Genomic DNA, 16,254 nt, shown 5'->3' with positions numbered 1-16,254 from the left:
TGAGAGACACAGAATCGGACAGGGAAGTAGCCAAGCAGGGATGTGGTCTTACCTGGAGTCCAGCTTCAGCCTGATCCCATACATCTTTATTTTTACTAACCTCTAACTGAAATTTAGTATTTTCTTCAATTATGGAAGTTGGCAATAAATCAACAGTAGTATTAGAAGTATCTCTGACTTTGTCACTAATAGAAATCACATATATTTTCATGTCACATTACTGTTGTTGCACGTATCCTTGAAATATTCTTTATGTTAATCTATACTTTTAAATCATGGTAGTTAATAGACCTGCTAGATTTTTTGTTTAAAGTGTTAATAAAGAAGAATATACATTATTATATTACAAATTTGTCCCTTTAAATATTTTGATAACAGTGTGTCAATATAATTGCATCCCTTTGTAATCCTGTGTAATTTGTGCATTTTAAAACATTCCAAGAAGGGGTCCAGCGGTGTCACCAGATGCCAGGAAGATCTGTGACACAAATGAGGTTAAATTCCCTGTTCTGGGCCTTGGCCTCTGCATTTTACCAGCAACAGGGGGAAAAGAGAGGATGAAGAGGATTACAGGGGGGTTTCTGTGGGCCAGGTCTGGAAATGGCATAATCCTGTCTTCCCACAATGCTTTGGCCAGTCACCTGACCACACCTAACTGCAGGGGAGGCTGGGAAATGTAGCCCATCTGTGTGCCCAGAATGAAGAGGAAGTGGTCTGGGGAATGCACAGCACTCTGGACCACAGGGCTCAATAAATACTCATTGACAGCTGAAGTGAATGAAAATTCTGTCCAGAGTGTCTCTTTGTGGGTTGGGGAGGAAGGGCAGAGGACTAGTTCTCTGGAGGGATCCTGAGTCTCCACCATGTTGTCTCCTTAGGACAAGTCACGCCAAGGCCAAAGCTGAGGCAGCAGAACAGGCTGCCCTGGCTGCCAACCAAGAGTCCAACATTGCCCGCACTTTGGCCAGGGAACTGGCTCCAGACTTCTACCAGCCAGGTAGGGCCAACCTGGGAGGGGTGGGGCAGGACGGGGTAGGGGTAGGTCCTGGGCGGGGGGTGGACACTTTTTCTTTGCTTGTTGGAAAGCTGAGATGCTTAACTGGGTCCACGCATGCCTTTGAGTTCCAGAATCTGTGGAGTGTGGTGCAAGCATGGGATGGGTGCAAGCATGGCACAAGGGGACTCATGCTGAGATTGTGGCGGGGTATCAGAGGCTCCCCCACTCCAGCCCATCTCTTCTCCCTGGGAAATGGGGCTGCAGAGTAAGGAGGACCCCCTGGCTCTGATACAGACTTTGCGTTTGGATAGAGCGGTGGGAGCCCATCAGGGTGGGGGAGTGGTGCAGCCTGCACTGAGGGTTTTTAGGTGAGTGGCACGATTAGATTTGTATTTTCTAAACATTCTGGCTGCGGCCGGAAGACCAAAGGGAGACTAGATGGAAGACCGCGGAGCGCAGATCTGTGCCTGGGAGGTTAAGTCGCTTCCCATCACAGTGCGCCCCCTGCTGGTCCAAGGAAGAGCGACCCTGGCTGGCTGCCTCCGCCCTTGGGTGGTCATAGCAACAGCTGTCACCACGTGCCAGGCACTGAGCTCAGCATATTACAGGCATTTTTTTTTTCACCCGATTAATCCTTTCGTTAGTATTTATGAAATAGGTATGATTGGGCCCGTTTGTCAGATAAGAGAATGGAAAGAGACCAGTGTCACCATACAGAGCATAAACTCTGGAGCCAGACTAGCCTGAATGCCAGTCCTGGCTCTGCCCTTGGTCAGCGGAGTGACTCTGGACAAGTGATTTTTACCTCTCTTGAGCCTCCTTTTCTTCATCTGTACAATGGAGGCTAAATAATAGCATACACCTCATAGGGTTATTAAAATGATTAAATGAGTTAGTATTGGGGACTTGCTTAAAACAGTACTTGGCAATTGGTGGCCGTAGGTTAAGGCTGGCTGAGTACATAAATGAGACTCAGAGCGACTTGCCCTGGGTCATCCAGTGCTGGGACCGGGGTTCGAATGCAGCCTCCCCGTGTGGTCCCCGGCAGGTCCGGAGTATCAGAAGCGCCGGCTGCTCCAGGAGATCCTGGAGAACTCGGAGAGCCTGCTGGATTCCCCCCACCGGGGCCCTGGCGCCGCAGGCCTCTCGGAGCGGCCCCGCGAGAGCCCGGAGCTGCATGAGCGCGAGACCCCTGCGCCCGAGGGTGGCCCCCCGTCGCCGGCCGGGACGCCCCCTCAGCCCAAGCGGCCCCGGCCGGCCGCGGCGTCCAAGGACGGCCTGCTGAGCTCGGGCGCCTGGAACGGCGAGCCCGGCGGCGAGGGCAGCCGGCCGGTCACGCCGTCCGAGGCCGCTGGCCGTCGCAGCCCCGCGCGTCCCGCCAGCGAGCGCATAGCCATCGAGGCGCTGCAGGCGCCGTCCGCGCGGTCGCAGGAGCCCGAGGTGGCGCTGTACCAGGGCTACCACAGCTACGCCGTGCGCACCGCGCCGCCCGCGCCGCCGCCCTTCGAGGACGAGCCCGAGCCCGAGGTCCCCGCGGCCGACTCGGCGCCCCCGTGCCCGTCCGCCCCCGGCACGGCGGCCCCGCCCCGAGGCTCCTCCCCCGAGAGCCCCGCCAAGCTGGAACCCAAGCCCATCGTTCCCAAGGCCGAGCCCAAGGCCAAGGCCCGCAAGACGGAGGCCCGGCTGACCAAGGCCGGGGCCAAAAAGAAGGCTCGGAAGGAGGTGGCGACGGCGGCGGAGGTGGAGGTGGAGGAGGTGAGGCTGTCGGTGGGAAGTCGGGTTCCCCAGGCGTGGGGGAGCTGGGGGTGGGATTCGGGGGCAGATGGCCAGGTGGCGAGGGTGATGGCGCAGGACAGGGCAGGCGGGATGTGGCCTTAGTTAAGTGCAGCCTGATCCACGGTTATGCAACACAGCCCCCCACCTTGGGGCAGGGGGCTGGCCTTTGTGCCCGCTGTTTGGGCAGTTCTTTGGAGAAAGAGGTGGCTGGGAGTCCTAAGCGGCTGGGGTGGGATGCCCCTGTCCATCAGGCTCCCAGCGTCAGCTGCAAGGTGTAGCAGCAAGGGGCCCAGTGGGGGGCCTGGGTCCTGGACCTCTGGGCTTGCTATAGGAGGCTGGGAGCTAGGAACTGCAGTGCCAAAGACTGAAGCTGGGCTCTGAGGGACTGACAGCTGTGGCCCCAGAGGAATTAGCAGTGGGGAAGGCCGTGTTCTTGGGTTCCAGGCCCAGTTCTGCCCACTGTGTGCTCCGGGATACGTTCTTGCCCCTCTCAGGACCCTGAGCAGTTTGGTTATTTCCAAGAATCCTTCCAGCACTGATGGTGTGTCCCGGTGCTGGGCACAGCAGTGAGCAAGAGGGTGGGGGTGTGCTCTCCCGGGGACTCAGGCAGCCTCTCTCCACTGTTCCCAGGTCCCCAACACCGTCGTCATCTGCATGGTGATTCTGCTTAACATTGGCCTGGCCATCCTCTTCGTTCACCTCCTGACCTGACCTCATCCACCAGGTGCGGCTGGGAGGAGGGGGTGGGAGCCCCTGGGGGAGGAGAGTAAGGGCCAGCTGCCTGCCTAGCGGACCATCCTGTGGTTAACTGAGGCCCATCCCCCAGCAGAGGCAGGGACCTAGAGTGTGGATTTGAGAGATCTTCTCTTCCCAGTACACAATACACACACACACACCCTCACACAGACACACACACACGTACACCCCCTCATTAGCTCAACATTCGCAGAGCACTGGATCTCTGTCAGGTGAGCACTGGGGGCTTCATTCATTCATTCATTCACTAACACATCATTAATTTAAGCACAGCTTACTGAGCACCTGCTCGCTGGGATCTAAGGATTCAGCAGGGACTCACTCCTGCCCTAAGAAAGGGGGTGAACATGAGAGTAAACCTTTAACTTACAGCTCATTATGTAAAAGTCTTGCAGTTTAAAGGTCAAGCAAAACCGTTCTTGACTCCATCCCCCCAGACCCCCGCAGGTCTAGACTGAGGCCACCTGGCATGGCCGGGTCCTCTTCTCTCTGTCCTCCAATTCTCTCTTGCTCCCACCCTCTACTTGCCCACCCCCCGCCCCCACCCTCAGTCCTCTCTTCCTGAGACCCTGCTGTCAGTCAGTTGGTTCCATCAATTGGTTTTCTCCCTGTGATGGAGCTCAGGGGCTGGGTAAGATCCGGGGAGAAAAGGAAGTGGGCTGGGCTGGGGTGAAGGAAAAAGGCCCTGGTTGGTCTCAGGGTGAAATATCTACAAGGCAAATAAAATCTTTCTCCTGCCAGGACCTGCCTTTACACTATAATTCCTGTGCTTGGTGATGCTAACAGTTTCTGCCTCTTGCCCTCCCCTGCTCCACCAGAGACCCCCTCCCTTGATCCTAGCTTAGTGTGGGCTGGAGGTTCCTACTCAGTCCCAGAGGAGGAGAAGGAATCCTTGTCCTGTCACCGGGTAAATAGCCAATGACAATATTAGCCTGGTAGGTGCTGGCGTGCGGGTGGATGCTGAGCTAGGCAGGGTCCATGTCTCATGGGGGATCTGGGAATGATTGCGGTGGGGACTGCCAACTTCCTGACCTGAAGGATGGAGAGGGGTGAGCCAGATGGCAGTGGGGGAGGAGGAAGAAAGGGAAGAGTGTCCCAGGTAAAGGGAACAGGCAGAGAGAGCAAATAGGCAGAGGCAGCATCCAGCGGGGGGCCTTGCAAGGGCCAGGGGAGGCCTCCGGGACTTGTATCTGGTCCCACTGAGTCAGAGCCAAGGGGCAAGGCTGCCCTGGGGGCTTGGGGAGGCGGGGCTGGTGGTGGTGATAGAGATGTTGCCCCAGAGAGCATCAGGCCTGAGGCTTGAACCCTGCCTGGAGCCTGGCTCAGCCTCAGCCTCCCTGCCCTTCTCCCCGCTCCCTCCTTCCCTCGCCTGACCCTCTTGCTGTATCTTTGCAGAGCCAGGAGTTCCTGCTGAGGACGCGTGGACCCATCTTTTTGCAGTGCCCCGCAGGGCAGCCGAGGAGGACTGGACTCTGGACCTGGATGCCGGGGTCCAGCTCGCATCCACACCACAGACATTTAAGGAGGTTTCCCGTGGCACCCATGCCCGACGCAGGCGGTGCCCAGAGGGAGAGAAAGGGCTGGGCACCCTCCGGGAGCTCTCTGCCCAGTGGCAGGGAAAGCCCTGAAGGCAGAGCCTTGGTCTTGAGCACCCTGATCTGCTCCGTCCCCCATCCTCATCCACTCGCTCGCCTCACCCCTGGATCACCCCCTCCCCGGGCTTTTCTGTGTTTTGGGAGAAGTCACCAAACCAGGATGTTAAAATCCCAGTCGCCTTCTTTCTACCCTCCCTTGCTTTCTTTCATCCTCTGGCTGCTGGGCTGAAGCCTTTCGGGCAAGTGGAGGGAGTGACAAGATCCTTGCGGTGGGCCAGCGAGGGAGACGCTCCGACAGCCCAGTGGCCCTTCCCATCGCAGTCCGGACCCCGCCCACACTCTGTCCCTTGCTTACAGATGTTCTGGGTGACAGTAGAGGAAATGGACATGTTCCATTTGAATATCCCAGGATACAGTGCTTCTGTCTCCTCCCACTGGTCCAGTTAGCTTCCCTCTGGACCAGTAGAAGAGGGAGAGACGGGAGGAATTGGGGCCTTTGGCTGGGAAGCCACTGAGCAGGTGGCCAGGGGGTGGGGGTGGGGAGAACGGCTAAGGGGTGGTGAGGATGGCCCTGTCTCTGAGTGCACCTGAGCCTGGGGCTGGCATTGCATGTGGGGCTTCCAGGATGCTGAGGGGGGAGAAGGGGTCGCCCTGCAGGAGCCGTGGGGCTGGTGCAAAGCTCCGGGGATGCCCCGTGAATTGATTTGTCCGCTTCCGCTCCCAGGGGCCACCGCAGGCTCGGGGAAGCGTGAGCATGGAAGGCCAGGCAGATTTCACTGGGGCTGACTCTCGGGCAGGTGTGAAGACAGGTGCTTGTCAGCCAGCGTTTCCCAGGGAGAGGGGAGCAAGTCTGGGCCTCCCACTGGGCACAGTCTGTGATAATAAGCCCCTCGGCTTGCTTGGCAGAAGATGGTATTTGCATGTAGCCCGTTAACAGATGTTTTGTACCACACTGATCCTTCTGGGCCTTGGTGTTGGCTGCAGCTGGGGGGAGGCTGAGGGCTGTGGCCTCTGCCCCGGGGAGGATGGAGAGCAGGTCTTCCAGGCCCCTCCAAGCTGAGCCGGGGGAAAGGATGTGGCCACGGCACCTAAGCAGAGCTGGAGGGGGCAGCTGCTCGTCTTTGTTTGTCTGCTCCCTGGGGGCTGGGGCGTTGTGGTCTGGCCTCTCTGGGGCAGCTCTTTGACCTGGAGTTTGCTTCTGATGGGGTCGGCTTTCCCCTCCTCCCTCAACACTTGGGAACCTTCCCTCCAGCTTCACACTTGCTGTTTCAAGCACTGCTGTGGTCTCGAGGCGTGGTTGGAACCTTGGACTGCATTTCCGCGGAGAGGAGCCCGTGGTTTCTCCCATCCTCCAAGGGCTCTGCCTCTGTGTGTGGGCTTTTCTGGACAGCTAGGGAATGAGGGGTGTGGGCTGGGGGCACTGCTCAGGGCTGACGGCCTCCAGGCCTCGGCTCAGAGGTCACTGTTGAGGGTTTCTGGTCTGGCTCGGGGCCAGGGATAAGCCTTTGGCTGCCAGAGCTCCCTCCCGGAGCCTTGTTTGGGGGCTGGTGTTTGGGGTGAGGGTTCAGGAAGCTGCCGTCTGTGCCATAATAAACTTGCATCTGCTCACAGGCTCTGGCTGGGCTGCAGTGTCTGCTTGTGGGCTTAGGGAGAGGGACTGGCTGAAGGAGAAGAGAGGCCCGGGACCCTGGGTCATGCTGGTCCAGGCCCTGTCTCTCTCTTACAGTTCCCATAATACCTCCTGAGGGGTGGCTGAAGGGCTTCAGTTCTGGAGGGATGCCCCAAAGGCCACAGACCTTCTAAGGCAGACCCTGGGTTTCTAAAGCAGACTTCCAGAAGATTCCCTAAGCAGCATATAGTAGAAGAAAGAGCCTGCCTTTTTTTTTTTCTTTTTTTTTTTTTTAATCTTTGGCCGCACTGTGTGGCATGAGGGATCTTGGTTTCCAGACCAGGGATCGAACCCATGCCCCCTGCATTGGGAACGTGGAGTCTTAACCACTGGACTGCCAGGGAAGTCCCCAAAGAGCCTGCCTTTTGAGATTGGCCTCCCTGGGCTCTAGTCCTGCTCAGCGTACTTATTTCACTTCTCTGAGCCTCAGTTTCCTCATCTATAACATGGGGAAAATAATACTACTACCTCCTGGGGTTGCAGCGAGGATAACGTTAAATGTTGAAGCTTATGTAAAGCCCAGCTCTTGAGAGCAGTGAGAAGTGCAGACTTTCCATTTTGGGATCCTTATTGCTTTTGCACGAAAGTGCTGTCATCAGTCCTCTCACAAGCCTTTTGCATTTTGATAGAGACCCCAGAAGCCCCAAGGGGGTGGAGATGATTCACGCCCCCATCAGAGAGTCACAGAATGTCACAGTCAGAGGGGGGACCCAGAGACCATCTTCATCCTCTACAGAGGCTCAGAGAGGAGAAGAGACTTGCCCAAGGTCACACAGCAAGTCAAGGGCAGGAAAGCAGTTATCTTGTTTGTGGATAAGTATTAAGGTTCTCTCAAAGCCAGGAGCCCCCAGTGAGATGGTTGGAGGGGAGGGTCCCTCGCCCATCAATTGGCTTGAGTGCAGGCAGGTCCCGGGGTGCTTTGGCGATCAGGAGCCCTGGCTTTCTGCCCAGTGTCACCACTGACTTGCTGCGTGCCAGTCAGCCCCTCTTTCTGGGTGTCAGCTTCCTCTTTTGCCAAGGAGACCATCGTTCCTGCCCTGTTGCCTTCTTCACAGGCAGTGCAGTTGTAAGAATCAAATGAGGTAGATTATGGGTGGCAAAGAGATTGTCAAAACCCTGGAATAATCCAGGGATCCCCAGGAAGAAGGATGGGTTTGGAGGGACTACGGGAGGGATGGAGGGGGTGGGAGTGAGTGGTAATCTGCAGAGGTTTGGGTAAAATCCACCAAGAGAAGGCGTGTGGGGTAGGGTGGCAGGGCAAGTGGGCAGCCAGCCCAGTTGACTAGTCTGTAGACTGGATGTGTGTGTGTGTAAAGTGGGAGTGTGGGGTGGAGAGCAGGAGGACGGCTGCATTAGAATCACCTGGAATGGTTTGGAAAGAAAGCTCATTCCCGAGCCGCACTTTGGAACTTCCGAGTCAGGTAAGGTTGGTCGGAGTCGGGCGCCCCCTGGTGGCGAAGCAGAGCTTACAGCCTGGCTGGTCCCTTTTTCCGCCTTGGCCACTGGCAGCTCTAGAAGTTTGTCCTGTCCTCTGCCAGGTCCAGGATCCGGTTAAGATGTCTTGTGCCATAGGGGAACTTAAAACCACCTTGTGGGCATTGCCAGGGTCTGTGATCACTGACCACTGCCTTGGGGTCTTGGCAGGACTCTTCCAGGGCAGAAAAAGGGAGGGGGCCTGGGAGCTGTGGGATTCAGATTGGGGATTTGTGGCAAGATGGGAATTTCCTTTTTTTTTTAAGATGGGAATTTTCATAATTTCTGATGAACGCACAAAGGATCCGGCTGCGCTGGGAGAGATGCAGGCCCAGACTACGACCTGTGGAGGCCTCAAGCCTGAAAAAGTTATATGGAGGACCTTCAAATAAGTAGCTCAAAATAAAAGCAATACCAAAACTGTAAAACACAAAACTTGTATGTATGCTGAAATTAAAATAGCTCTTCATTTTTTTCTTTGTCCAAAATTCTGACTGTGTTTATGGAGGCTGAATTTCTCCCTCCCTCCCTCTCTCTCCAGTCCACCCAGGGAGGGAAACCCCACATTCAACGGAGTCAGGCAGCTGTGGGTCAGGCCCTGTGCTGTGCCCTTCACTTACTCTATCCAGTGACAGAACAGCTGTGTGATTTAGTGCAATAACTCTAAAGTTAGGCTGCTGGTCTGAATCCTGGCCCCATCCCTTGACATCTCAAATCTTCTTGACTTCCTTTTCCAAGATGATGGTTATGCTACCACCTGCCTCTTAAGATTAAAACTATGAATGAAGCCCCGAGAACAGTGCCCAGCATGGGCTGAGCCCATGATAAATGTACCCTTATTCAATTTTCACAACGACTCCACGATGTAGATATGTCTCTCCATTTTACAGATGAGGAAACTGAGGCTTGGAGAGATGGAGTTACTGGTTCAGGGTATCGCAGGGAGGGAAGGGCAGAGGCTGTGCTCTTTCCACAGAACTGCACTGCTTCCCACAGCAAAGGAGTGAGCTTCCCGTCACTGTGGATAAGCCAGCTAAGAGCAGATGGCTACCGCACAGGGATATGGCCGAGGGGATTCATATATTGGAAATGGGTGGGTGAGATAATTCACAGTTTCTTGAGAGAGCTCGGGCACAGAAGGAAAGGTTCCCTTAAGAAGCTCGAGGAAATGACTTCCAAGGTGGCAGAGGTGGAAGGTCTAAGCGATCAGCTAATCTGGCGCCCTCACTTGTCATAGGGGAAAACAGGCTGGAGAGAGGCCAGTGACTTGCCAGGACCATACAGCAGGTCAGTGACAGACCAGGACGGAGGGGACAGTGACCCCTTGCTCACAGGCTGACTGTAGGTGGGACCCTCCTGCCAGGAGAGCACATGCCAGGCTCCTCCATGTGTCAGGTCATTTACCTGCCCACTTTTTAGCGATCTTTTAGAGATATTCATGCCCTAGGGCTGTGGGGTCAGCAGAGGGTACCATCCTGAGCTTTGTTTCCCACTTTCTCCATGAACCCAGCATTGCCATAGTAACCACTCTCTGGGGATGAGTTTGTTGATCATGTGAGGGAAGCCATGGTATTCATTTTACAGATGAGCAGATGGTGGCTCAGAGCGGTGAAGCGACTTGCCCCTGGACACACAGGGCCAAAGGTGGGACTGGACCCCGAGTAGGCTGACTCTAAACCCGGGCTCTTCACCACCTTACACTTAACTGCCTTTCCATGATTGTGAGTGTGTAACAAGGCTGGGAGACAGAACAACGGGGTCTGGACAATTGGGGATAGGAGGAGGGGTGACTTGGAAGCAGGGCATGTGAACTGAGAGGAAGTGGTCCTGGAAAGGGGCTGGTGGGTCTAGGAACTAGAGCTGAAAGTGACAACTCGAGAGGATGTGGGACTTCCATGAGGCAATTAAAACCATTGGAGACCTAGCCTTGACTGGGAGAGAGAGGAACTTACAGGGGATGGCACATGGGGACCAAACAGATGGGCCAGTCAACCCAGCCCTTGGGGGAAGCAGAGGTCCGCTCTGGCAGTAATGGAGGCCTTTGCCTATGGCCCTCTTGGAGCTTCTGGAGCCCCTTTGCAGAGGAGTTGACTTGGAATTAATGACTAAAATAATCCAAACCAAGTTACTTAGCAACTGGGTTTGATTTCTTGATTCATAAAGGCTTTATGTTACCTCACTTTTTAAAATAAGGGTTTCATGATCAGATGTAATGATATTGAAAAGTCCATGTCAAATAGAGATGCAATAGGGAGCTTCTAGCAAATCCAACAGGAGAATCACAGCACAGACCTTTGAGTTTTGGAGCAAAGTCATGCCTTCTTCCCCAGAGAAAAATACCAGGACTTGCTGTTGGGTCCTGTTAGAGACGAAATGCCTGGCTCTCAGGCCGCCAAGCCAGACATCTGGGCAGGTACGGTTGCAATCCATCATCAGGGGGAGCTGGCACGTACAAGGCCAGGCTCAAGTTGGTCCTCAAGATGTAAGTTACATGAGCAGAAGTGTAGACTCCTGGGGCTCTTGCTTCTGTGGCTTTGCTGCCTGTCCGTCACTGCACAGGATGGGCTCAAGAAGAGTTCCAGCTGACTGAAGAAGAAAAACTTGAACCCGTTTGCCGAGAGGGATAATTCCAGGAGGCCTGGAATTAGCCTGTTGTTTTGCTGAAGCAAGAGATGTACCTGCACAGGGCTGACCCCTGCTCAAGGCATGAAATGGACTGATTAACTGTGATGCTTTATAACCGTGGGTTCGAGGTGAGCTTGGGGGCAGTTTATAACAGCTTGTCAGCGTGGTTTATTGATAACAGTGAGACTGATGATTTGCACCTGGTCTCCGTGAGGCCCCTAGAAGGCTCTGCTATGGGGACTGGTTACATAGCAAGAATGTGCCCATGTGACCAGCAGGGTACAAGACTCTATCTTAGGCTCCCTGATCCAAGAGAGAAAGCACAGCTAGTAGGACCCTGCAGAGGGGAGGATGGTTGGAGCTCACAAACAGCCTTCGGGACCTGGTTACGAGGCAGTCTTTGTCTGTGATGACTCTCTGTACTGTAGGGCAGTTGCTATATTGAATTATTTTCTTGCAATAAACCTTAGATTATAGGTATTGTCATCTGGGGTCCTGTGAGTTTTCTTTAGCAATCGAACCCTAACTGCCATCATTAGTGCAACCTGGTTTGCAGGTTGTATTCATTTTCTATTGCTGTGTAACAATTACCCCAGACACAGGGGCTGAAAACAACCACCTGTTTCTCATCTCAGTTTCTGTGGCTCAGGGGTCTGGCACATTTTAACTGGGTCCTCTGCTCAAGGGCTCACGCGTCTGAAATCATGGTGTTGGCTAGCTGCATCCCCATCTGGAGGCTCAGCTAGAGAAAGATCTGCTTCCAAGCTCCGTTGGGTTGTTGGCAGAATTCATTTTTGTGGGTGTAGGACTGAGGTCCCCGTTTCTGACTACCTCTTATCCAGGGACCTCTCTTAGCAACGAGACCTCATTAGTGCTTCTTGGCCATGCGGCACCTCCTCTGAGAACAGAACAGATTACTTCCTTCAAGGTCAGCTTCGTCAGCATGAGCTGTTACCCTGTTCTTATTTCGCCACCTGGCAGCGGGACAGGGTGCTCAGGGAGCAGGTGGAGGCCCCTCTTCCCAGGTTTCCAGACAGAAGGGGCTTGTAAGGAGGTGTGGGCAGGATATGGGAAGATGGGCAAGGCTGACGTGTGGGGAGCTGGGGTGAGGGAGACCCTGTAGTCTGAGCCCAGGCATGGCCTCGGGTCTTCCATCTTGGGGCAGGGGAGGGGGGAGCTGGAGGGCAGTTCTCTCAGCCTAGGCTCTTCCTTCCCTCCTGGCCTCCGAGAAGGAAGGAAGTCCCCTCTCTAGGCAGAACAGCAAGTGGGGCAGAGGGTGGGTGTAGAGTGAGGGGTCTGGCTGGAGATAACGACCACACAGAGTGTCTCCCAGGCCCCTCCAGCCTGGGAGGAAAGTAGCTGATACACTCATCGTCACCTGGGCATTTGACACGAATAGCCATCCTTCCAGGGGAGTTTTCACTTGAAAAGAGAAGCCTGGATAGAGCAATGCATGATCCAAAGGAATATTTTACTCTAGAAAAATTTCAGTTATCCACAGGGGAGCTGTTTTTTGGCCAGGTGCTCCAAGCCAAAGTAACCCCTCCTCACCCCCACCCAAAAGAAGAAAAAATAAATAATCATACACCTGTTTCCCTGCTCACACGAGGAAGGATATTAGCAATGTGGGGCGCTAGGGTCATAGCCATCACTTATTAAGAGCTATTCATATCACTTGCATGCCAATGATATTATATTGTCTCATTAAGCTGTCAGAGCCCCTCCATGGGATCATAATTGTTGGGAGCAGGAGATGCAGGGTAAGGGTGGAGGTGAATGACCCATGTTACTTACTTGTATCTGGCAGAACTGGATTCAAATTCACTGTCTATTTGACACTAAAGCCCACCTTGGCTACTACCCATGCTGTTAGGCCTGCTACACTGCACTGCAGTTCTTGAAAATGACCACCAGGAGGCGCCACCACTCCACACATGAATGCTCTCATGAATGTGCTCAAGAGAAGGCTGCTTTTATTAAAAAAATTCATCATTATTGGACTTCCCTGGTGGCGCAGTAGTTAAGAATCCGCCTGGTAATGCCAGGGCACACGGGTTCGAGCCCTGGTCCGGGAAGATCCCACATGCCATGGAGCAACTAAGCCTGTGTGCCGCAACTACTGAGCCCGTGTGCTGCAACTACTGAAGCCTGCACAGCTAGAGCCTGTGCTCTGCAACAAGAGAAGCCACCACAATGAGAAGCCCGTGCACCACAGCGAAGAGTAGCCCCCACTCGCCTCAACTAGAGAAAGCCCGCGCGCAGCAACGAAGACCCAACGCAGTCAAAAATAAATAAAATTTTCAAAAATTTCATCATCACCATTGCTATGCTCTGATTCACCATAATAATAAAATCTACTATAAATTAAGCACTTACTGTATGCCAGGCCCTGCACAAGCACTCTACATGCATTATTTCATACATTCCTCACAACAGCTCTGTGTTTTCAAAGGCCATTGTGCTTTGCAGATTAGAAGCTAAGATTTAAACCTAGGTCTGTCTGTCTGTCTTCAACACCCATACTCTTAACCATACCCTCAATGGAAGGCACAAACTAGATGCTTGGAGGGTGCATTTGGCTGGCAAACTTGTCTTGTTTGGGCCAGCTTGGTGTTTTAAAACACATTGAATTTAAATGCTTTAAAACACATTGAATTTAAATGCTTTTTGGCAGGGCATCAGTCTCCGCTTAGCCACGGTCCTCACCATACCCTGTCAAACTGTCGTTTCTTTCCTTTTTTGGTCTTATCTGCGCAACTCTGACGCCATTTGAATTTGCAACTTCATTTATGCCAATGACAGTGTGTTGACTCCCTTTATTCTAATAACATTTTGTGGACTGAAAAAAAAAAAACTACTGGGGGAGCTTGGAGGTTTAAGGAAGGCACAGATGACAAGTGGTTGTGGCCCAATGTCATTCCAGAGACATGGGAGGCAGCCCTGTCTTTCAGTGCTGTCCCCTGACATGTTAGTAAATGTTCTTTGAGTAATTGCAGTGTGCGTGGCACCACGTCAGATGTGTGGGTTTCCTGTGACAGACGATGGTGAGCTGGAGGTGGATGTGACACGTCTGGACTTCACAGCATCCTCCCAAGGGGGGTGATCAGAGTTATCAGCTACTTCATGGACCCATGCAGAATTTTTCCTGATTTGTGTGTCTTTTCTGATTTCCTTTTGCTTGGCCCATGAACCGGTAGTTGGACTTAACCAGCACTGTGGGGTTACTAATTAACATCAACCACCTCGTCTGTTAAGGAGTGAGTTGTGTCTCCCCTAAAATTTATGTGTTGAAGTCCTACCCTCCAGTACCTAAGAATGTGACTGTATTTAGAGACAGGGCCTTTAAAGAGGCGATTAAGTTAAAATGAGGCCATTAGGGTGGGTCCTCAGCCAATTTGACTGGTGTCCTTATAAGAAGAGGAAATCTGGACATACAGGAGGGGGGACACGAGGAACTCTTACGCACAGAGGAAAGACCATGTAAGGACACAGAGAGAAGGTGGCCATCTGCAAGCCAAGGAGAGAAGACTCAGAAGAAACCAATCCTGCCGACACTTTGACCTTGGACATCCAGCCTCCAGAACTGTGAGAAAATGAATGTCTGTTGTTTAAGCCACTCAGCCTGCGGCATTTTGTTACGGCAGTCCAAGCTGACTAATACACTGTCTTCATCAAAGGTGGTCTGGGTGGGGGCTTAGCAGGGCTGGCTGAGCTCAGGATGTAGGTCTGTGGCCCAGAGCCAGGCTGGGAGAGAAGAGGAAGGAGCTCCAACACTCCCTGCCACGCCCCTCACCCCCGGCATGAGATGCCATGTGGAAGAATTAATTGGTGTGCTTTGTTCCTCACGTTCTTCTCCTACTAGTGATTATAAGAGCACATCTTATCCTCATGGATAAGAGCACAGAGAAGCCAATCTCTTGCCTTCTAAGTTCAAACATATGGTCTAGGGCTAAGACAGAAGTAGTCGGTAGGGAGATGCCATCTAGCACTCTTCAGATTGGAAGAGTCTACCGAGCTTCGGACAATGAAAAAAGACCCACCTCAATGTACAGCATGGTGCCATCCCAAGACATACCAGACATAGAGAAAACCAAAAGCTACCAGAGAAGGGAGAAAATGCAAGCAACATATGAAGAAACGGGAAGCAGAATAACATTAGATTCTTCAACGGCAAACTGGTAGCTAGAAGGCAATGAAGCCACACCTTCAGAATTCACAGAGAAAGTTACTTTCAACCTTTACCCAGTTCAACTATCAATGAAGTGTGAGGGGAGAATAAAAACACTTGCAGAGCCCCAAATATTTCCGATCTACCTTTTCTCAGAAAGCTACTGGCAGATGTGCTCCATCGCAACGAACATGCAAAACAAGAAAGGGGAATGAACAGAATCCAGAAGAACGAGGACCTTCATGGAGAAAAGCAAAGGGATTTGCTTCAGACGACAGCTGTGAGTCTGCCCGGAGAAGGAGAGAACACATTGGAACACCCAGTATCTGACCATATGCCGAACAAGTTCACATTCTGTGAGATTGGGGGAAAAGAGGGACAGAGGAAAATTAAGTACCCAAAGAACAAAAACCAAAAACAACAAAAGTATTCGAGGAGAAGGTATAATTAAAATACACACCTTGGCCCATCAGTAAACATTTGTTCACATGATAGGATGAATGTAAACGTGAAATGTTGATTTAACCACAATGATTATGGAGCTTCACGGGGAGGAGAGAGGAGGGGAGAGCAAAGATGGAGACATATGAGCACTAAATCCTTTTTTCTTCCCCCACAGAAAGAGGTGAATAAATTCTTCAAACTGATGTGTTAAAAATCTATGGCCTATGACCACATTCCCACCAGCTACACGCGGCCAGGGTCTGGAGCAGGCCAGCCCTGAGATTTGCAGGTTAAGACAAGATACAAATGGGGGCCCCACCCATAGCCCACCAGCCTTGTCTTCCCACCTCTGACAAGCAGCCTGCAGCGGAGGGGCCTGACATTTGTGTCCAGACCACCTAGTTCAAACGTCTGGCTCTGTCCACCTCCCTCCCCCGTCGATGACACACTGGGCCACCTCTCAGGGGTAGAAGCACACAATCTAACAGCCAGGAGAACTGGCCCTAAGCCCACTCAGGCCCTGGAAGACGGAACGTTGTTCAGAAAGGCGGAGGCTCTGGGTAGGCGTGTCTCCTTGGCTGCCCGAATCTCTCACCCCATAGGGAGGGCAGTGGCCAGAGCGGGACCCTCAAAAGGCCAAGCCGCCTAAGGCAGCACCGGTCCGCAGCAACCAGAAGACGAGCCCACGTTTCCGATACATTGGTGGTTCTCAGCTGGGGGTGGTTTGGCCTCCCAGGGGTCATGGGCAGTG

At 53.1% G+C, this 16,254-nt stretch overlaps 1 protein-coding gene across 1 annotated transcript in view; it reads left to right on the top strand.

Annotated features, from left to right (window-relative positions):
• The window catches only part of JPH2 (junctophilin 2), a 60,220-nt gene extending 56,536 nt beyond the window's left edge, over positions 1 to 3,684 (top strand). Inside the window, exons 3-5 of the mRNA XM_022592950.2 lie at positions 879 to 997; positions 2,046 to 2,752; positions 3,404 to 3,684. Of these exons, the coding sequence (XP_022448658.2) occupies positions 879 to 997; positions 2,046 to 2,752; positions 3,404 to 3,484 (907 nt within the window). The 3' untranslated portion in view covers positions 3,485 to 3,684. The remainder of the gene's footprint in view (positions 1 to 878; positions 998 to 2,045; positions 2,753 to 3,403) is intronic.
• Positions 3,685 to 16,254: the final 12,570 nt, after the last annotated feature.

The sequence above is a fragment of the Delphinapterus leucas genome, chromosome 15 (assembly GCF_059928025.1).
Source record: "Delphinapterus leucas isolate spDelLeu-1000000601 "Yukka" chromosome 15, BTC_Dleu_Yukka2, whole genome shotgun sequence".
NCBI classification, from domain to species: domain Eukaryota; kingdom Metazoa; phylum Chordata; class Mammalia; order Artiodactyla; family Monodontidae; genus Delphinapterus; species Delphinapterus leucas.
This window is presented reverse-complemented; position numbering and strand designations above follow the sequence as displayed.